At 51.0% G+C, this 21,643-nt stretch overlaps 1 protein-coding gene across 11 annotated transcripts in view; it reads left to right on the top strand.

Moving 5' to 3' along the window:
• Nucleotides 1–21,643, top strand: part of Arhgef11 (Rho guanine nucleotide exchange factor (GEF) 11) — a 110,484-nt gene that overhangs the window by 87,568 nt on the left and 1,273 nt on the right. For 5 of the 11 annotated variants that reach the window (XM_013508283.1, XM_013508282.1, XM_013508281.1 and 2 more), the window contains 23 exons: nucleotides 1,460–1,483; nucleotides 2,611–2,755; nucleotides 3,066–3,165; nucleotides 4,104–4,133; nucleotides 7,954–8,080; nucleotides 10,585–10,764; nucleotides 10,848–10,895; nucleotides 11,014–11,201; nucleotides 11,472–11,618; nucleotides 11,895–11,974; nucleotides 12,131–12,256; nucleotides 12,683–12,800; nucleotides 13,508–13,686; nucleotides 14,235–14,310; nucleotides 14,625–14,792; nucleotides 15,559–15,649; nucleotides 16,283–16,408; nucleotides 16,871–16,932; nucleotides 17,637–17,855; nucleotides 18,080–18,439; nucleotides 19,412–19,507; nucleotides 20,362–20,567; nucleotides 20,784–20,973. In XM_013508283.1, the coding sequence (XP_013363737.1) occupies nucleotides 1,460–1,483; nucleotides 2,611–2,755; nucleotides 3,066–3,165; nucleotides 4,104–4,133; nucleotides 7,954–8,080; nucleotides 10,585–10,764; nucleotides 10,848–10,895; nucleotides 11,014–11,201; nucleotides 11,472–11,618; nucleotides 11,895–11,974; nucleotides 12,131–12,256; nucleotides 12,683–12,800; nucleotides 13,508–13,686; nucleotides 14,235–14,310; nucleotides 14,625–14,792; nucleotides 15,559–15,649; nucleotides 16,283–16,408; nucleotides 16,871–16,932; nucleotides 17,637–17,855; nucleotides 18,080–18,439; nucleotides 19,412–19,507; nucleotides 20,362–20,567; nucleotides 20,784–20,973 (3,086 nt within the window). The remainder of the gene's footprint in view (nucleotides 1–1,459; nucleotides 1,484–2,610; nucleotides 2,756–3,065; nucleotides 3,166–4,103; nucleotides 4,134–7,953; nucleotides 8,081–10,584; nucleotides 10,765–10,847; nucleotides 10,896–11,013; nucleotides 11,202–11,471; nucleotides 11,619–11,894; nucleotides 11,975–12,130; nucleotides 12,257–12,682; nucleotides 12,801–13,507; nucleotides 13,687–14,234; nucleotides 14,311–14,624; nucleotides 14,793–15,558; nucleotides 15,650–16,282; nucleotides 16,409–16,870; nucleotides 16,933–17,636; nucleotides 17,856–18,079; nucleotides 18,440–19,411; nucleotides 19,508–20,361; nucleotides 20,568–20,783; nucleotides 20,974–21,643) is intronic. The other 6 variants (XM_005411733.2, XM_005411732.2, XM_013508276.1 and 3 more) reach the window with 3 other exon arrangements.

The raw sequence follows: 21,643 nt of genomic DNA, 5'->3' as shown, positions 1-21,643 counted from the left end.
TACTACATAGTTACATGACCTTGGTTAAGCCCATCCATCTCTCTGGTCCTCATCTACAAAACAACAGAAATTGACCTATGTCAGTGGTGGCAAACCAATGGCATGCATGCCGCAGCGGGCTGTTTGTATCATTGAAAGTTCTAAAAGGTTCGCCATTACTGACCTAGATGATCGCGGCAGTCTCAGCTGGCAGCTTGGCAGATATCAGTGGCATTCCCACTCTGTTCCAAACACTTCTGCATGGGACATTCCTGAGTGTGCCAGTGAACAAAGCGGTTCTTTCCTTTGTGGAGACAGCTGTGGTGGGTATAATAAATAAGTAAATTGTGTAGTACACTATAAATATGAGCACTGGGAGAGGAGGAAAGTGGAGTAGGATTTAGAGGGCTAGGGAGTGTTCACTCGGTGAACCATGGGAGAGAGCCATGGGGGAGAGCTGTGTGAGGCAAGGTGGCAGACAGCAAGGGAGGTCAGTTAGGTCAGCCAAGATAGAGATGATTACATGGGGATCAGTCTTGTGGTAGAAAATCAGGCTCAGGTATGGATGTGTTAAATTTGGGGTCTCTTTAGGCCATCAAACTGGAAATTGGAGGAAGCTACTACATGTATGAATCTAAGATAGGGCCGTGGACTTAGCGGCATAGAGCCTGCCTGGCAAGGTTGAGGTCCTGAGTTTGATTCCTAGTACCAAAAGAAACCTGGGCTAGAGATGAAATCACAGGATGCATAACTCTGACCTTCAGCCAGGCCCTGAATCTTCCTGAGCCTTAGTTTCCCTAAGTGGTTAGATAGAATTTATCACCCAGCTACTCCAGGAATGGAACCCCGATATGACAGCCTGCTTTGAGATCGTAGGCACCAGAATTACAAGGAATGACCATTAAGAGTATAGGCATCACACTTACAGTAGAGGCCATTCAAAGCAGTGAAGTTTTGGTGTAAGTGGGGTTATAATACCTTCTTGTGGTTATTTTGAAAAGAGTTAGTGCATGTAAATAGCTTAGAATAATGCCTGTCCCATAGGAACACACGTTGCTGTTTCCATTTGTCTGTTTTAAATAGGTGTCTTTGGGTCAAGGCTCTTACCTTCTTTCCCCCTGCCTTGGTGTGAGCATAGCCCTTCTCAGCCCTTCTCCTAACCCAGACCTAGGAGGATACAGAAATGAGCCTGTTCCTACATAATAGCTTCATATTAGCAAGCAAAATACTGTATTGTCCACATCCCTCTCCGTTTTAGCTAGAAGGTTGTCATCATCATTATCCTCACTCTACCAGCCGAGTTCCTGGAGAGAACGCTCACCTTTTGAGCCCCAAAATGGCTCCAGAGTTGTGCCCAAGAATCTAAGCCTGCCCTTCTATTATACTCCTCCCACTCCCCCCACCAGCCTTCCTCCCAGCCTCTGCCCTGACAGCCAGCCCATCTGGAAATCTGAGTCATCTGTTCTTTCTTTTGTTCCAGGTCCAAGTATGAAGAAGACAGGAGGTGAGTGAGCTCATGGTGGTTCCCTTGCAGCGCTCATGGTGAAAGGCGTGGGGCTGAGCTTCGGTGCTTTCCATTCTGCCACCCACAAGCGAGTCCCTAGTGTTGTAGGACCATGGGCTGAGCACAGGTGGTTCCTAGGTGATCACTGCAAAAGAACACAACAGGGCTCGTGAGATGCAGGCCTGTGGTGCTCGGTGACCCCTGGGGATGTAGGTCCACTCCTCAGTGTGAGGGCACCAGGCTGCACTCGTAACTGACCTTCCCAGGCCTGCCTCTACTTCTCTACTCAAGGGAGCCCTGTGCCTCCCTCCCCACTTCTTCCTCTTAAGCCATTTCCAGAAGTGATGGTGATGGTTGGAATCAGCCTGTGTTGGCATCACTGCATGGGGAGCTGGGTATAGTGCATTTTTCTCTTGGCACATGCTTTTTTTTTACATTCTAAATACTTAACCTCATTTTTTCCTCATTAGCTGATGATGAGACTCCATTCTCTCATAATAGAGAACTCATAAATAGAGAAGATGGGGTTAAATGTGTTTAAGAGGGCAATAAAGCCAGGGCTGAAGGTTTGCGGTACTGACTTCACAAAGTGGATAATCTGCATACATAATTGCAAGCCAAATACATTTTTAAGCACAGAGCTCTGGACAGTATCATTTGAAGCAGTTGGAAGCTCCTTGACAGTTCTTTCCATCTTCTCCATATTCCTAGGGATTAGAAACAGTATGCCTTGGCTGAGGCTGATTGGCATTTCTCCTTTCCCCTGCTACCTGTATGCCTGAGCACATTAGCTGCAGGCCTCAATCAGTGTCTGCCATGGCTTAACCAGACAGTCCTTGCTTACATTTTAAGGCAGTAACCATCATCCCCTCATTAAGAAGAGTTCTGCTTAGAAAAGAAATAAGATTTCTCATAGGAGTTGTGCCAGCCAAAACTTTTGGCGAGTATCTGCTTGCTCTCCCATTTGATTATTCCAGACTTCCCTTTGAATACCTTGGCCCATAGCTACCTAACTAACCCCATTCCCCAGGATGGCTGCAAGGGGATTCTTTGGAGCAGCGCTTAGCCCTTCTCCCTACTGGCAGAGAGCATGACAGTCTTGTTAACAATGCTGTTCTCTCTTGCAGTGCCCCCATGGACTTTGCCCTTAATACTTACATGAGCCATACTGGAATCCGTCTTCGGGAGGCACGACCCTCCAACACAGCTGAAAAGGCCCAGTCTGCTCCTGACAAGGACAAGTGGCTACCCTTCTTCCCTAAAACTAAGAAGGTGACAGCTACCCTAAAGCATAACTTCGCTTGGAGCCGTTCTCTTCATGGAAGTAGACCAGGAGAGCCATTTCATAGCTCTCTAGCTATATCCCTCCACCTTGGGATGTGGAGTCAGGGACAATCCCCAGATTAGAAGAGGCTTTTGCAGCCCCTAACCCTGGCCCGCGGTAAACAGGCTCCTTAGGGTACAAGCACAAGTCAGCTTTCCAGTTACTTGTTTGGGGCCAGTCTTGGGGCAGGGGCAGAGTGCTGAGCAGCTGTGGCTGGGGATGGAAACCTCCTCCAAACCCCAGTATCTCCTGTCTCAGCAGAGCAGCAATTCCAAGAAAGAAAAGGATGCCTTGGAGGACAAGAAGCGAAACCCCATCCTGAAATACATTGGGAAGCCCAAAAGCTCCTCTCAGAGCAGTGAGTATTTGGGGAGCAACAGCCTCAGACATTCCTTGGGTGAGGACCTCACAGCATTTCACTTACAGTATGTTGGTGCAGGGTTTCGTGTGCTTCTGGGACCCACAGGTCCAAGCCTCAGTGAGATGCAGCTTCTTCTCTGTACTGGTGCTGCTCCCCATGCTGCCCCTCCTGCAGGCTTTTTGAGGTGTAGAGAGTATTGCAGTGCCCAGGAGGCCAGGCCTTCCTGTGGGTCTTGGTCAGGGAACTCAGAGCCATTTGTAGCCACTGATTAGCCATGATGTAAAAGAACATTTTCACCTGGGCAGTGATGGTCTGGTGATACGCACTGCCTTGCCTTATCTGTGGGATTCACCTGCACTCCTGTGTTTCAGAAGCATGGGGAGTTTCAGTGATTGTTAAGTAGAACTAGGTGAGTAGCCAGCCGGGCATGGTAGCACATGCCTGTAATCCCAGCACTGGGGAGGCTGAGGCAGGAGGATCACCCTGAGTTTGAGACCAGCCTGGGCTACATGGTGAGTTCAAGGCTGGCCCGAACTACGTAGTGACACCCTGTCTCAAAAAAAACCCAACTGGATAGAGAAGAGGGCAAGTTTGGGACTCAGGTTCCTTTAAGCCATCAGAAGCCCAAAACTCAATTGACTATCATTGACTTCTTCTCAGCTATGTGTCATGTGTCTGGATATTGTTGCTGGCCCTCACCGTCAGTATCTTAAGTCTCAAATATCAGGGCATCTGTGAGGCATCATAGCATGCGCCTGGTGCCCTTTCTGAAATGGCTTCATTAGAGGAGGGGGAGGAAGGGACTCTTCTAGATTTGCCTTGAGTTTTGCTACTACCTTTTCATTTTCCAGCTTGATGTAATTTTTATTTTGGCTCTTAAAGCATCAATTTGACATTTCATGGTTTACTTTTGTTTTTCTTTGTTTTTCTTTTAGCATTTCATATTCCCTTGTCCCCTGTGGAAGGTAAAAGGACTATTTTATTTGGATTTATCTTTGCATTAGCATCAAGTTTCCATCTCCCATGTCTTATCGTGCCTTATCTGTCTCATCTCCTACTCTGTCCCCCTTTCTTCCCTCTCCTCCTTCTCTCCATTTCTCTTCTGTATCCCCCTTGTTGCTCAAGCTGCCTGTGACACAGACCCCTGGGCCCCTGCCTTTATGCTGGTGGGAGGCCTAGCCTGCTGACCTGGGTTCTGTAGAATTTCCTGTGGTTCTGGCGAGGTCAGCCTTCTAGGTCCTTCAGCAGTTTTCTGCAGGAGAAAGCCTGGGTCCTTTTTCCTGACTTTGTCACCTTTCCATGGTTGAAGTTCTGAAGGTCCAGGGCTCTGCATAAATGAGGGAAATCCTCAAAACCATGGTGTCCTGCAGTGAAGAAGCAGGAATGCATCAGATTTTTGTTGTCAACTGAAATAATAAAAGTCCTCGTTTTCTTAAGGGGTGGGGGGATTTGGTTTTGGTTTTTGTTTTAGTAAATTTTGAGTCTCTCATAGTTTTTCTTTTATTTGTATCATCTACTTTGCTTAAACCCTTTAGTATAGTACATCTGTCTCTTTGGCTGTTTTCATGGGGAGGGCAGAGGGTTTTGTTTTTTTGTTTGTTTTGGTTTTTTGAAACAAGGCTCTATAATTTAGGCTGGCCTTTAACTCACTATATAGTCCCCAGGCTGTCCTCAAACTCACAGCTATCCTGCTGCCTCAGCCTCCTGAGTGCTGGCATTATAGGCGTGCACCCCCATGCCCCGCTCCTTTGGCTCTTCACTGCCGTCACAGTGGAATGAAAGCAGTTTAAACAGAATAACTCTAGCTGTATTTTAGAAGGCCTGACATCTTCTAGAATCCACATAGTGAAAAAAAAGTGAGGACAGAGCTAAGAGTGGTAGAGCCCATGCTAAGCATGCATAGCCCCTGGGTTTTCTTTCCCCACCACCAAAACAAATGATAAGAACAGGGGTATATATTAACTCACAGGGAGTTTAGAACCTAGATCAAAACATCACAGAATTGGGCTAGTTCGTTCCTGTTAGTGAGATCTACGTGTATGCAGTTAAATAATTAATAGTTTTTTAGGTTCTGCGGTAATTAAAACAGTAAACAGGAATTATTCTGCAGCTAGAATTAATTTTGTGTTAAAGTGACAATTTAAAATGCTGTCTTCAAATTACTCTATTTTAAAGTTACTAACTTCCTATACTTACTGTGCTCATTTGCCATCTTTTGTTTGTTTTGTTGTTTGCAGTACTGGGGATTGAGCCTAGGGGCTGCTGAGCTTTTTACTTTTTGTGCTTTTTTTTCCTCTCTTTTTTTTACTTTGGGGGTTTTATTTTTGTTTTGCTTTCAAGACAGATCAAGACTGCTCAAGGTAGACTTGAAATTTGTAATCCTCCTGCTTCAGCCTCCCAGAGTGCCAGGATTACTAGCAAGCACCATAGTTAGCTCTTTCCACTTCTTTTTTTTATTTGGAGACCCTTTCCACTTTTGTTTTTTATCTTGAGACAGTCTTGCGAAGTTGCCCAGGCTGGTCTCAGACTTTCGAGCCTCCTGCCTCAGCCTCCTGAGTAATTATACCATAAAGCAATAAAAATAATGGTTTTAACCCAGTATGGTAGCACATGAATATAATTAAAATTACTTAGGAAGCTGAGGAAGTATTGAAAGTTCACCAGACCAGATGATATAGCAAGAACCCTGTCTCAAAACAAAGACTTAATATGTTCGGAGTAGCTAAATATAAGATCCTGGGCTCAATTATCACAACAAAATCGTCTTATAAAACAGTAGGAAAAAAAGCATGACCTTGAAATCCAGGCTCATATTTCTAACACAGGGTCTGGAGAATGCTAGGTGAGCATTCTACCACCTAGCTAAGCCCCAGGCCCAGGCCCAGGCCCAGGGTTGTCAATGGGAATTTTCCATGAGCCCTGCTAAGAAAGGCCTGATACTACTGCAAACCACAGAAGCCAAGCAGTTCCACCAAGAGCTTGCTCTGTGTTGACTTGAGGGAACAGGAATGCCCAGAGTGGAGTTAGGTTGGTGACCCCAGGGTAAGGATAAGGTTACCAAATGTCCTTGAGTCCACCCATGTCGTTGTGATTGCATGATTTGGTTTAAGATTCCAAAATCCCCAGGGCCTCAAATAAATATGTATTCATATCTAGAGATCAGACATGTATCATTGCTAGAAAACCTCACTATAGTGTTTCAACTTTTAGGATCATCACCTATCATGATACCCTGTTTGTCTGATATGCTAGTAAAATATAATTCACTTTTATTTAGTTCATTATCATTCAGGGACTGGAGGAAGGGGAGCAGAAGCTATTAATGAAACTTTTCCCTTTTAAAACTGTGTTTCTTGGGGCTGGGGATTTAGCTCAGCGGCAAAAGCGCCTGCCTGGCAAGCGCAAGGTCATGAGTTCGGTTCCCAGTACCGGAGAAAAAATAAAAATAAAAATGTGTTTCTTTCTGCCTGCTTCCCCTTGTTATTCTGGGTTCCTCAGTCATTCCCATGTGATCACTATTGTGTAACCTGGTCCAGAACACAATTGGCTTACTGCAGAGGGGACAGTGACTCAGCCTGGTGGCTTTCAGTTAAAAGATGTCCCTGGGTTTCCACATCATTCCCCAGCCAGGGTGGTATCTGCAGTGACCCCATAGCCCAATCCACATTGAGTCTGGGGCCAGTAGATCTGGTCCTAACCTTCAGTTGTGTGACAGTCCCTGTTCCTCAAGCATGCACATAACCCTTTACATGATTGAGAAAAGTGCTGCCCTGGCCCCTGCCCCAAGAGTAGAAAATAGCCCAGTGTTTTTTGTTCTCTCTGGCTTAGAAATGTTCCTATGAAATTTTGAGACATGGAAGTTTGCAAGTCTGTATATATAGCTATTAGACTCTCTGAAGAGGGTTAGTGTGGTTACAGTCAGGCCTAAACCCCGAGAGTGCTTATACTGACCCAACCCCACCCCACCCCACTAGTCTCAGGCACAGTGGCATTTATAACTCAAGCCCTGCTGCAGTCTCACTGGACTTGGAGCCAAGCTTTGGCCTAAGATGAGGCAGCTGCTGCACTCGGGCCTGAGTCTTCTGCAGGAACTCCTCTCTGTGCCAAGTCTTCTGTCTCCTTGAACAAGATCAGCTCCTTTTCTGCCATAGGTTGGAAAAGGAGCTGGAATTTTAACGCCGCAGAATGATATGTCTCTTCTGATTCTCCTGGGTTACCTCTCGGAGCCTAATAAAGGATCTGATTCTTTAGTGACGGGTCTCAGAGTGGGGGCAGGAAAGAAAGTCAGAGGGGGAAAAAAAAAAGAGAGAGAAAAACAGAAATAATGAACTCTAAAAGTAATATAAGTCTGAAAACTGCCTGATAGAATTGACAAATTCTGTGTGGATGTTTTTGGCCTTCCTGGGGATTTTTGTTTTGGGAGGGGTTTTTTTTTTGCCTGTCATGTGACTCTTAAGAAAAATCTAGTTACAGTTTTTAAGCAGAAGTATTATTGTAATGAAGAACGAGAGCCAAAAGAGGACTTCATAGAAAACGTGCTTCAAACCCTCTCATTTTGCAAATGAGGAAAGAGTAGGCTCCAAGAAGTACAGGGACTGCCCAGGGCCAATCTGTGTACAGTCATAGAAGAGCCAGAACTAGAACCATACCTCCTGCATCTGGGCCCCATGCTGTTCTCATCCATGCTTGCTCATTGCTGTCTTCTGGGCTACAGGGGAGCGAGCGCCCTGAGAAGTCATCCTAGAACTGAAAGCATAGTGTTACTCATTTTCTTTTTGCCTGCAGTCAAGCCGGGCAATGTAAGGAACATCATTCAGCACTTTGAGAACAGCCAGCAGTATGATGCCCCAGAACCGGGGACACAGCGACTCTCCACTGGAAGCTTTCCTGAAGACCTGCTGGAGAGTGACAGGTAGAAGTGGTTGGATGGACCTGCCAACTGCCCGAGGTGCAGATAGGGTTTGGCACTGAAGTTTCTTTCTAGCTGCCTGGCCCCTCCCCACTGGACTTACAAGGTCCCACTGTCGGACTTTTCTCCCCACCCCAGAGAGCCTCAGAAGACACACCAAGTGTTGGTCATAAGCAAGTAGAAGAGTAAGCAGAGCCCTACCAGGAACTGCATGCTTTAAATTTTTCCTTCAGACCCACCCCCTGACTACTCTCCCAAGACTAAACTAGATTATATCATGCAGCAGATAATCAGGAAACACTCAATGACAAGGAGAAAGAAAAAGATCTTTGAATCTCTACCGGCTTCTAGCTAGATTCCTTGTCAGGTGCTCTAGGACTTACTTGCTCTTAAATGTGGCAACAACAAGCACGGCATCCTGAAAGTCTATACCCAGCCCTTAAAGTAAAGATTGCCTGTACCCAGAAATACCCATGCAGATTCCTGAAGTCATCCTTGAGGTACTGTAGTACTGTAGTCACATGTACAGGAAAATAATTGTACTGAACTGGAATAGAGGTAGGCACAGAGGCAAATCAGTAGGTAGCAGTATAAATATTCCAGCCATTTGCCTTTAAAATACCTAATTATCAAATTAAGGTCAAACATTCCTGCTAGAATACAAGGCCGTTCCTTTCTATGTTATGAAACCTTTAAAATATTAGTGCATGTTAAGATTGTGCTGTAAGAACTGACAATTTGAGAACTGTAAAGATTAGATTTGTACTCTGGGAAGAAGTTGGAGTTCTAAGATCAGTGGGTAAAGACACAAATGATGTGATTGCTGTGGTAGTCACGATCATTTAGATGTATCAGATATTTTAAGATTACAAAACATTGACCGGGCATGGTAGCGCACACCTGTAATCCCAGTCCTCGGGAGGCTAAGGCAGGAGGATCGTTGTGAGTTCGAGACCAGCCTGGGCTACAAAGTGAGCTCAAGGCCAGCCTGAGCTGCATATCGAGACCCTGTCTCAAAAAGACAAAACAAAAAACAACAAAAAAAGGTTACAAAACATTGTCAACCCTTTGACATTTGGGATCTTTTCCAGATTTGCATTCTTGCCCTGGCTAGGTAAATGTGCTCTATCTAGCAAGGTTTCCCAGATCCTAAAAGTATTATTCTCAGCAGAAGCATTTGGATTTCATCATTACAAACTCTTGGGCAATCCTGGGAGAACAGTATTAGCAGCAAGGTGGCTCAGAGGTTGTTGTAGCACTCAGCAGGTATAAAACACCCTAGTTCTAGAAGGCAGTACCATCAGAACTTAGTCCAGAGATAGACTCTGCGATATTTCTTGGTAAGCATTACTCACTTCCCACCTTTACAGCCCCAGGAACTCTCCAGGTGAGGTTTGTGGTGCTGACATGACCCACTAAGGGTACTGGTGAAGTGTTGTTGATCTGGGCTAGAATTGTTTTAACAGATTGCCGAGGGGTGAGTTCAGTAGGGGATCACTTGACAGTATATTTTCTAACCCTGCAGACGAACTCTCAGTCCCCAGGAAACAAGCTCCAGTTTGAATTCTCTGCCAGTTTAGAGAGACATGATGAACGGAGATCAAGGCACTTGACTCCCTCCCTGCAGCATCCTGCTGTGCTATTAAGAGCTCTCCAGACATCTCCAGGCCTTCTGTGGTCCCAGAAACAGAGCAGGATGTAGATTAGTAATAATGTCAGCCAAGGAACAGCCCAGCAAGGCCACAGCAGGAGGATGGTGGGACCATCCAGGGGCAAATAGAGGTCAGAGATGCCAGCTGTCTCAGGGCTGATGCGCTGCAGGACAGAGAGCTATACTCAGCATCTCACCAAGCCCCAGACACATTTGGTAGCCAAGCACAGCAGGCAGGGATGGGTTCCTGCCTGTCTGTAACCAGGCTTCTGAAAGCATTCCCCAGCCTGTCTGTTCCCTGGAGAGGAAATAGGAACTTAGGCAGGGTGCTGTTAGGATAAGAATGAGAAAAATCTTCACAGTTGGGCCAGAATCCAACAACAGATAGCATTTTGTAACAGGCAGTGTGGAGAATCCTGGAATTAGTATGTGCGGATGGACCCTCTGTAAGCAGAGTCAGAGTGATGGCAGTGCAAAGCAGAGGCAGGTTGACTGCCACCAGATAGCCCCAGGGACAGGGAGGTGAGACTGTGGTCCCCCATGAGGGACTGTGATGTCACAGCTGTCTTGGCAGGAGCCTAGGGTCCTAGACATCCAGACACACCACAAGTCTGATTCTGTTAGCCTCCAGTTCCACCTTCCTGTTAGATCCTTCCCCACGGGTCCAAATGAGGAGAGACTATCCCATCAAGCTCTCTAGGGAGAGCAGCGAGAATGGTTTGTCACTGAGTAGCTTCTATACCGAGGTGCTGGGCTGTGCGGGATGGGGTGGAGGAGAGAGCCTGTACCATTGAGGCACCCTTGAGATGGAGCAGCAGTTAGAATCTGACCAGGATCTTTATGTGCCTCTCCCCAGTTCACGCTCAGAGATACGCCTTGGCCGCTCTGAGAGCCTCAAGGGCCGGGAAGAGATGAAGCGGTCTCGGAAGGCAGAGAACGTGCCCCGCTCTCGAAGCGATGTTGACATGGATGCTGCTGCTGAGGCCACGCGCCTCCACCAATCAGCCTCGTCCTCTGCCTCCAGCCTCTCCACCAGGTGGGCAGGCTTAGGCAGCTGCACCCATTGCTCTTGCGTGGGGCTGGGACACAGATTACTGAGAATCGGCATTCCCTCAACAGGTCTCTTGAGAACCCCACCCCTCCCTTCACCCCCAAAATGGGCCGCAGGTAAGTGGTGAGCGCAGTGATGCCTCTCTGCATCTCCTTTTCATGGACTCAGGTTGGGCAGGAGAGGGGAGAAGCCAACATGAGTAGGAGCAAAGCTGAGCTGCCTGTCTGTCCCCAGGAGCATCGAATCCCCCAGCCTGGGCTTATGCACAGATGCCCTCCTTCCCCACCTCCTAGAGGATGATCTGGGCCAGCTCTCTGACTTGGAACCAGAGCCAGATGCCCAAAACTGGCAGCACACTGTGGGCAAGGATGTGGTGGCCGGGCTAACCCAGAGGGAGATTGACCGGCAGGAGGTCATCAACGGTGAGAACGTGCTCCCCTCGCGTCTGTGCCTGCACTTCGGTTGGAATAGACCCAGCACCCAGAGGGGGAGGTAAATAGGACAGGGCCCCGGCAGCACGACGAGGTACACCTCAGTTTTAGCCTTGAGGTAAGAGAAAAGTGGCTGTATGATCTGAAACCAGCACCCTAGCTCCCCCAGAAATAGAGTGGTGTGGGGACCAGCTTGTGACTCCAGTCGCTTGCTGATCCGTTTTCTGTCTTTCTACACTCCCTGTCACAACCACCTCTCAGAGCTGTTTGTGACTGAAGCATCCCACTTGCGCACACTTCGGGTCCTTGACCTTATCTTCTACCAGCGAATGAAGAAGGAGAACCTGATGCCCCGGGAGGAGCTGGCCCGGCTTTTCCCTAACCTGCCTGAACTCATAGAGATTCACAGTAAGCAGCCCCAGTTCCTCCCAGCTCTGCCCACCTGCAGCTTTCCGGTCCAGCATGTTCCCCTGCCCAGCCCTCTGACCAAATGATGCGCGCTGGTGCACATGAGAGGAAAGTTAATGACAACTTCATAGGAGCCCTCCAGATCCCCCAAAGTAAAATGGTTTCCAGACCCATTCCCCCTGGCACTTTTGTCAGAAATCCTTTTTTTCCATTCACAAAGGGTCTAACACTGTGGATCAACCCCAGGCATTTCTGTTTCTTCTCTCTTCACCCCAGATTCCTGGTGTGAAGCCATGAAAAAACTCCGGGAGGAGGGCCCCATCATCAAAGAGATCAGTGACCTCATGCTGGCTCGGGTATGGCTCCGGACTTCCTGCACGTGGCAAGGTGGAGATTGCAGGAGATGGGGTCCAATTACTGAGGCCAGGGAATTTAGCAGGGGTGGGAATGAGCAGGGGCCGTACCCCGGTGGGGGCTGTGATGCCCAGGCTGTGTCTGTTTTGCCTCTTCAGTTTGACGGCCCTGCCCGAGAGGAACTCCAACAAGTGGCTGCACAGTTCTGTTCCTATCAGTCAATAGCTCTAGAGCTGATCAAGACCAAGCAGCGAAAGGAGAGCCGATTTCAGCTCTTTATGCAGGTATGTCTTGAGCTGTGCCTCAATTTCCCTCCCTAGCAGATTTACCAATAATCTGATTCCCTCCTCCAGCCCCCAGCTCTTCTCTGGCTGTGGAGGATACTCAGCAGTACCCTCGCCCCACCTACCCCTGCCCCTCCAGTGTTGTGACATGTGAGGCCCTCTAGAGCTAGACTGCCTTGGTTAAAAAATGACACTGGATTAACAGCCAGAGGGCCTGACTCGCTTACCAGAGCCAGCGTGCACACAGCTGTGTCTCAGTTCCTCATCTGTAAAATGAGGGTGAAACCTTCCCATCTCTTTGAAACATATCCCTTCTTTGGGTCAATATCACCCTGCCACCACCATCTTGGAGTGACCCATCTAGTATTAGGATCTATTTGGCATTAAACCAGCTCCCAGCCACAGTTGAAACCATCCTGTGTCCAGGAGGCCGAGAGCCACCCTCAGTGCCGGCGGCTGCAGCTCCGAGACCTCATCATCTCTGAGATGCAGCGGCTCACCAAGTACCCACTGCTGCTGGAGAACATCATCAAACACACCCAGGGTAAGCATGGGGGGCTGGGGCACAGACCATCGCCTAGCAACGCCTTTCAACTTCAGCAAACACAAGACCTTTGTGGTCTTTGTGTGTCTCAAAGAGAATGTTCATAAACATGTTTTGGAAAATGCAGGCTGGCTCAGCAGTGAAAAGAGAGAGGGCCATCCATCATGGTTGTTCCCAACCATCTACCTGATCGTGCTCCCACACCAGGGGCCATGCTGGGTTCAGCCCCGACTCAAGCCCCTGTTGGATGCCTCCGTGCAGTGTACAAAGACAGCTGCATGTGGTAACGCTGATGAACAAGGGACAAGCTAAAAAGGGTCTTAACAGTGACCCCAGGCTGCTACTGTTCCTGAAGTGCTGAGCATCCCTCCCTCGGTTGAATTTTGCACAGTAGAGTTGGGATAGAAAGGTGTTGAGGACCTCAGCCTGGCTTAAACAGGTTTTCCTAGAGCCATCTTCCTCATTGTTACCAACAGCAGGTCTGGCTGTGGTCCAGGCAGGAATTCTCAAAGCCATCAGTGTCTGAAACCTAGGGATGCTTGGTAAAAGGTAGCCCTGTCAGTGAGGTGAGGCTGGCTTACCTCCACGCCTACATGCTGGTTAGAGATGAGCCAGTCAGCACGGCTATGAGGAGGTAGTAAGATCTGACCGTGAAGCATGTCTCAGGCAGGAGTCCATAACCACTGCCTCTGTCTTCTGTTTGTTAGCTGGTACTTCAGAGCACGAGAAGCTGTGCCGGGCCCGAGACCAGTGCCGGGAGATTCTCAAGTTCGTGAATGAAGCAGTGAAGCAGACTGAGAACCGGCACCGACTGGAAAGCTACCAGAAACGCCTGGACGCCACTGCCCTGGAGAGGGCCAGCAACCCCCTAGCAGCAGAGTTCAAGGTAGGAGACAGGGGCTGCAGCACAGTCACCCCCTCACACGTACTTCTTAGGCACCCGTAGGGAAGAATTCTAATCAGGGCCTGGAGAATCTTCAGGGAAGGAGAGATGAACCAGCTGGGACAAGGTGGCCCAGTGGGGCCCTAGGAGACACCTGTTACCATTATCACTGTCCTTAGATGGACAGGGCAGACACCTCACCAAGTGAAGACGAGTGGATCTTAGAGCATGGGGTAAGATTTAAGGCAAATGGAGAGATCATTTGGGCAGGAGTAGAGATGAAGGGAAAGAGGGCAGAAGAGGCGAGCGGTCTCTTGGGAAGATAGATGACATGTGTAGTAGCGGGACGGAGACCCGAGCCAGAGCCATCACGTAGCACACTGCACATAGCTTCATAGTTGCCTTTTTACTTTGCTCTGTCCCCTATGAGAGCATGAGGGAAAGGACTGTTTCTTCTTCACCATGAATTCCCAGGGCCTTGGCAGAATGCCCACACCTAGTAGGTTCTCATGCACTTGTTGAGTGAATGAGTGATAGTGTCTCCTTCACAGAGCCTGGATCTTACAACCAGAAAGATGATCCACGAGGGGCCCCTGACCTGGAGGATCAGCAAGGATAAGACCTTGGGTATGTGCCAGGGACAGGCACAGAGGGCATCTGTGGTGGGTAGCCTCTGGGAGTCTTCTGTCTCTGTTGCATGAACCAGGAAGGTGTTGCTCTAAAGGGATGTTGAGGTAACCGGCGGGCACTTACAACAAGACTGGGATGATAGCCCCCGGGATCCTTAAGCACAGTATTGAAAGAATAACCAGAGAGAAAGGACGTGGGGTCCCCAGACTCCCAGAGCCACCTGGGCCCTAGTGAAGTCATCCAAGAGCCCCACTGTCCCCTTGTGCTGATGAGGGATAAGTGCGCAGCAGGGTATGCCTCATAACCCCCAGACCTCCACGTGCTGCTGCTGGAGGACCTGCTAGTGTTGCTGCAGAGACAGGATGAGCGGCTGCTGCTGAAGTGCCACAGCAAGACAGCTGTGGGCTCCATGGACAGCAAACAGACATTCAGCCCCGTGCTCAAGCTCAACGCTGTGCTCATCCGCTCTGTGGCCACAGGTACCTACAAGGAGATGTCCAGCAGCCTGGGCTCTGGGCTATGATCACTGTGACTTGTGTCCAGTGAGCACTGGGTGATGCAGATCCAGCCTGGGGCCTTACTGACCTACCTGTCTGCCCGTGTTCCTTTCCATGACCCAGCCTAGCAGGAGAATGTGGTCAAGATGGGGTAGGTGCTGGATAGGATGGGGGATAGGAGGGGTCCAGGGTGAAGATGGATTAGGTGGAGTGGGATGGTCAGCCCTCAAGGACAGTGCCGGATGGGATGGTGAGGATGTCCAAGCAGGGTTGGGAAGAATAGGATAGGGCAGGAAGAGGCAGACAAGCCTTTCTCTTGCAAGAGTGCCCTGGGCAGAGTGCTTACAGAAGAGGAAAGCCCATAGCACTGTCCAGCAGGCAGAGGTGAGCAGGGAGAAGTGTGGTGAAGGGCATAGGGCCCTTGCTCCCTCTTCATCTCTAACCTAGTGCTGCCTGCCCACCTGCAGGGGCATGAAGAGACAGTGGGGGTGGAAAGGTTTGTAAACCCAAAGCACTGGACGCACATCAGCGCTCAGTTATTAGAGCAGGAGGGCGAGGGGACAGCTGTGAAAGATGATATGAGGTCCCAGAGCCACCTGCCTCCTGTTAGTGGGTCCCAGGGTTCTGAAAGCCCTTACTGACTGCAGTCTTCCTCCTATTAGCCCTTGGTCTGCCCTTAGTCACTCTAGCCCAGGCTGTCACATCTCCCACTCCATGTTGACCCTGCTGTTTGTCTTTCCTCACACAGATAAACGGGCCTTCTTCATCATCTGCACCTCTGAGCTGGGCCCTCCGCAGATCTACGAGCTGGTCGCACTGACGTCATCAGACAAGAACACGTGAGAATTGATTGAGGGGCCCCGCATAACCACCATCCCTTTGGGACCTGGGTAGTGTGTATGAAGATGGTGGACAGTGAGGTCAGGGCTGGGTCCAGAGTCGTCACTGCATGGGGAGCTGGGAAGGGAAGCAGGAGGCAGGGCAGGCTTAGAGAAGCTGTGAGGGGTCATCACCCTCACTCTGTAGCCAGGTCCTGTGACAGTTGTATTAAGTCTGCACCCTTCCAGGCCCCTCCGCCACACCTGCACCACCCACCCACACCACGGCTCCCCGTTAGCAGGCGCCAGAGGTGGCATGGCGCAGTGGAAGAAGACAGGTTGAGTCACAGTTTCCTCTGTAGGATATGGATAACGCTACCTCTTAGAGAGTTATTTTGAAAGGGAGAACGTAGAGAGTGCCTAGCGCAGGGCTTACCAGAGGGTTGGTGTCTAGAAATTGGTAACTTCAAGTCATATAAACCCAAGGGAGCAGCCGTTGAGAACTGTGTAGGAGGTGGGTGGCTGCCAGGCAGAGGGTCCTTGCGGCCCGGCTGTGGGGCTTTGAAGCTTTGGAGCAGTAGGGTCTGCAGGGAACAAGGCATGTGCCTGGCCTTGTTCTCACCACCAGTCCTCTCTCTTCCTGCCGAGCAACAGATGGATGGAGCTCCTAGAAGAGGCTGTGCGGAATGCCACCAAGCACCCTGGAGCTGCCCCTGTGCCCATCCTTCCACAGCCTCCAGGCCCCCAGGAGCCAGCTCACCAAGGCCCCACCCCCAGCAGGTGCAGTGCTTAGCCTTCCAGGCCCTGTCCCATCCCCGCTCCAGGCTGCCTGCTTCCTGTTGCTCCTAAGCCCTTCACTCCTGGGGCGGACAGCCGTGGCAGGGAGGTGCTGTCTGGGAAACAGTCCCGAGCTCTAATAGATGGAGGAACATTTCTTTTCTACCTTCTGCCCCCACCTCCCACCGCCCCACTGCCCTCCCTCCTGGCTGCTGTAATGGAGACAGTCCCTGTAGTAGAGCTGGGTGCAGAGTAAGGGACCAGAGAGGCTGAGCCAATGCCCACCCCATCCCCACCAGGCAGGTGAAGAGGCCTGGCCCCTCCCTTCTTGGAAGCAGCTTCCTCATTGCTTGTTCTAACTGCTGGGTCCCCATGGGACTTCGTCACATCTCGACCTCCTGGCCGGTGGGGCCAGAACTGCCGCCAGGTAGCCTTCTCTCACCCGCAGTGGGCTTCTTCCCTCAGGATAGAACTGGATGACTCAGAAGTGTTCCATGGTGAAGCAGAGCCTGAGGAGCTGGCTGGAGGTAAGGCCCCTGCACTGTCTCGTGGGAGCCCAGCCTGCCAGGTTGGGGGATCCGTAGAGGAAGCAGGTGCTGGGCTCCAGGGCCCCTGCACATTTCGGCCAGGGCTTAGGTTGCTGCTGGAGGTGAAGGTGCGTTCAGAGGGTTTCAGATACAGTTGCTGGGGTGGGATTAGATAGGGTGTTCTCAGACAGATTTCTCCTTGAAAGTTTTGTGCTAGGGGGTTAGAAGCTCAGGCTTGGAGGGAAATTTTGGTCTCTCTGGCTGGGCCCCTCTTCTGTGTCCTTCTGCTTGAGTGCTTTTCCTCCTAACTCCCACACCCGCTTCTAGTCCCGTTCTGTGTCCCCTTTGCGCTGACGCTTTCTCTGACCCTGCCATTTGATGCTATAACCGCCATTCCTGGCACCTCATACCCTGCTCTGTTTCGTCTTCTTTCCCACAGCACTCATCAGCGTCTAAGAACTATGTGATTCAGTTATTTATCTGTGTCCCTGTACTAGCTTTTAAGCCACCTACCCCACCCTCATCCCCAGACAAGGGTCTTTGTTTCGTCCATCTTTGATGCATCCCAAGAGCCTGGGCAGTGGCTACTCGGAAAGCCTCTGTAGACCCTAGCAGACAGTATTCCCTTGAGAAGCTGGGTGCAGGCTCAACCTACAGGTACTCTCACTCCCCCTTTCCCAGCCTCATAGTCCCTCTCAAAACAGGTCCAGAGACCCAGCAAAGAGTCCAAGGAAAGCAGCCAGTGCCGCCAGAGGAGCCTGAGCAGGAGGGCAGTGCAGGGGAAGAGGAGCTGGAGGCCCTGCCTCTCCCTTCCACCTCTCTGAACGGAGAGAATAGGGGCATCAGGACAAGAGACCCCGTCGGCCTGGCCCTCCCAGGTCCCCTGTTCATGGAAGGACTTGCTGACTCAGCCCTGGAAGATGGTAAGTGCACAGCCAGTGTGAGCTTCAGCCTCCTCTGCTCAAAGGCTCTTTGAGATCAGATGAATGTGGTCACCTCCTGGTTGGTCAGAGCCCTCCAGCTCTGCCCAGTTTACATAGCAGGTTGAGTTGAACAGCGTTGCTCCTCCCTCCTCTGAGCCTTCTCACCCCTGGCGCAGCATGGGTCCTGGGCTGGGGAAGCCAGCATCACCCTGTCTCCCCTTCAGTGGAGAACCTGCGGCACCTGATCCTGTGGAGTCTGCTGCCCGGTCACACCATGGACACTCAGGCTGCTGGGGAGCCCGAGGATGACCTAACACCTACACCTTCAGTCGTCAGCATCACCTCTCACCCCTGGGACCCAGGTTCCCCAGGACTAGCTCTGGTCAGAGGTGACAGGACCAACACCCAGCTCCCAGAGCCGGAGGGAGGCCAGCCAGAGCAGGAGGATGTGGCTCACTCTCTGGCCCACCTGCCCCCAAGGACCAGAAATTCTGGGATCTGGGAGTCTCCTGAGCTGGATAGGAATCCACCTGAAGAGGCCTCAAGCACAGAAGCAGCAGGGAGTTACAAAGTTGTGAGAAAAGGTAAGATGCATTGGAATGTGCCCTAGGGAGACACCTACTGCTTTGCTGGGGTAGAGGCAAGTTCCTGCAGCTACTTCATTGCCATCTTTATCCTGGGAACTGTGTGAGCAGAGACTAGCATGGGACCCTGAGGGAAGGAGATACATTTGTACCATGTGAAGGCTTTGGTGTCAAACAACTGAGGTTCAAAGATTCAACTCTGTTACTTAATGTCTCTGACCTGAGACAAAACTGTGATCATCTCTGAACTCCATTCTGTTATATATATAAGTGAGGACATTTACTATTACCCAGCAAAAGTCACCTCCCAATAAAGGTTTCTGTTCTTTACCACCCTTCAAGTCCTGAGGAAAAGGTGTGGTTTTTTTCTTCCCAGGAGCCTCCAATCCTCGACAAGATAGCAGCCAGAAAGGGAGGCAAGGGAGGGACACTTAGGGAGGGAGGGACTGTGCCTGAGGGAACAAGATGACAGGAAGGGGCTCCAGCTGGGAGGACACTGCTGCAGACAGCTCTGTGACAAGACTCACCTGCTGGGGTGGCGGGGAGGTGTCAAGCCCAGCTGGAGTGGCCAGAGCAGGGAGCTGAGGAAGGGCAGCTCACACCCAGCAGAGTGAGCTGAGAAGACCAGCAGGTCCGAGGAGTGTGGTGGGAAAGATCCCGAAAGCTGGCGCAGGAGGCTGGTAGGCCCTGCAGCGGTGCCACAAGAGCTTCCTGTCCCCCTCATGCCTCATGCTGCCTCCTGCCTGTCTGCCTGAGGTGTGCCCACTTCCAGTTTCTGAGAACTGACCTTCCTCCCTCTGTCTTTCGGTGAAATGGTGGAAAGTTCTCTGCAGCTCCCAGGAGGTGATCGTGTGTGATCTTGTGCTCACGGTGTTCTTCCCTTTTCTTGTTTCTGCCACCTCTTCCCCCCCCTTGCTGCTCCCCTCCCTTTCCCTGGCTTCTGGCCTCTCGCTGGTGGTGGTGGTGGTGCAGCTGAGGTGGCAGGCGGCAAGGCTGCCCCTGTACTGCCAGAGGGTGGCCAGTCAGAACCGGAGCCACCTGGAGTGGAAGGCGGAACAAAGGCTGCGGGTAATCAACCTCTCCTTTAGCCATAGCCGGGCCAGGGCTGTGGGGCAGAGCTGAGCCTGGGGCATCAGACCTTGTCTGAAGTGCAGATGCCCTCAACTGTCTCAAGTGGGTCGGGACCCTGTGCTATAATCTAACCTCCAGCTCTTGAAAACCGCTCATCAGGAGCTGTGTGGCCCCTTGCAGAGCACAGGTTTAAGCAGCCTGTGCCCAGTTGTGAGGTGAGGCAAAGAAGCGAGCTGGGGCCCAGTGCCGAGAACCCAGCCAGTGCGCTTAACCTGACATGCTGAGCGGGCACTTCTACCCCAGGCCCCACTCCAGTGCTACTGTGGAATCCAACTTCCAGCGGCCTCCCAGACCCCTCAGTGCCCACCTGCCCTGCTAACTGTGTGGCCCTCCACCCCTTCCTCGCATGGTCTCTGACCCCCCTGCTCTGACAGTTCAGGCGGGGGCAGCATTGTCACCTATCAGCAGAGATGGAGCTGAGGCAGGGTGAATGAGGCTGCTGCTGCTACATTTTCAAAAGAGTCCAAAACCAGCCCAGTGTTTCTTTGCCTTCCCTTCAAGGGATGGGAGCCACTCCCTGCTCTCCAAATGGAACACGGCCACCTGCCCTCCCTGCTTCTCCTCCATCACTAAGCACCTTCCCTGGCATGTGGCCAGCCTCACAGAGTTGTCATCTTGAGGTAGAAGAGCCGGTAGGCACGTGAGGCCCACATGGGTCACGCTGTTGTCAGAGAAGGCTTCCCGGGCCCATCCTATCTGCCCGCGTGTATGTGGAAACACTGAGGGAGGGGGAGAGAACTCGGGTGTCTCTCTGCTTGCCTCCTGATCTCTTTCTCTCCCCGTGGGAACAGGGAACTGTTTTTATGTCAGCATGCCAGCAGGACCAGTGGACTCCAGCACCGACCCTTCAGGGGCTCCCACAAGCCACCCCCAGCCACAAGCAGGCAGTGGAGATCAAAGACTCCCCAGCCGCTCTTCCCCTGACCTGGCCCTCAGGGACGTGGGCATGATTTTCCGCACCATCGAGCAGCTCACCCTCAAACTCAACAGGCTCAAGGTGAGGGACAGAGGCGAGGATCCCTGGAGGCCTTCATTATGTCATCCAGAATCATTCACTAAGAGTGAGGTGTCTTTGTGGGAGCCCTAGACCTGGCCTCTGCCCACCCAGCCACCTTGAAATCACAGGGGCCCAGCACAGATGGGAGAGTGAGCGCCTTTCCCCCAGAAGCCTATGAATAAAAGAACCTGAGCAGTCATCCCCCAACTCTTCCAGGACATGGAGCTGGCCCACAGAGAGCTACTCAAATCCCTTGGTGGAGAGTCCTCTGGTGGCACCACACCTGTGGGCAATTTCCACACAGACACATCCAGATGGACAGACAGCTCCCTCTCCCCTCCAGCCAAGGAAGCCCTGGCCTCTGATCCCCGGGACAGCCATGAGCCAGAGTCCTACCCTGAGGACGGTGAGTGAAGCCAGCTCATTCCATGCCCACATGAAGGAGAAGTGTGTGTTAGCAGGCAATGTGAGAGGTGCAGGCTCTGAGAGTCATGTTTGTCCTTGACTAATAACTCACTCTTAGCTCCAGAAAGTGATCTTTTTTTAAAGACACCCACAGAAGATCCCTTAAAGATGGGACCAGAATTGAACCCTATTTCTTTGTGCTGTGTAGTTATGCACCAGAGGGAGCCTAGTCTCACACCTACAGCCTTTACTTGTTAAATGTTCAGAACCAATTAAGTGGCCTAAGGGGCTGGGGATGTAGCTCAGCGGCAAAAGCGCCTGCCTGGCAAGCGCAAGGTCGTGAGTTCGGTTCCCAGTACCGGAGGGGAAAAACAAAAAAAAGTGGCCTGGCCATGTCCCAACGCTGGGTGTAGTGGTGCACTCCTATAATCCCAGCACTCGAGAGACTGAGGCAGGAGGATCGTTGCGAGTTCAAGGCCAGCCTGGGCTACAAAGTGAGTTCAAGACCAACCTGAACTGCTTAGTGAAACCCTGTCTCAAAAAGACAAAAAAAAAAAGACAAAGTACATATCTACCCCACCTAGGGATTTGGAGGCTGACAGAACAGAAGTAGGGTTCAGTATGCAGCCTCTTTCAGGTCCTACCAAAAATGAGGGTTTCTGAAGCAGGAG

This window comes from Chinchilla lanigera, unplaced genomic scaffold (genome assembly GCF_000276665.1).
Source record: "Chinchilla lanigera isolate Chin_1 unplaced genomic scaffold, ChiLan1.0 scaffold00144, whole genome shotgun sequence".
Classification (NCBI taxonomy): Eukaryota; Metazoa; Chordata; class Mammalia; order Rodentia; family Chinchillidae; genus Chinchilla; species Chinchilla lanigera.
The sequence above is the reverse complement of the archived record's forward strand: the minus strand, read 5'-3'. Positions and strand labels throughout refer to the sequence as shown.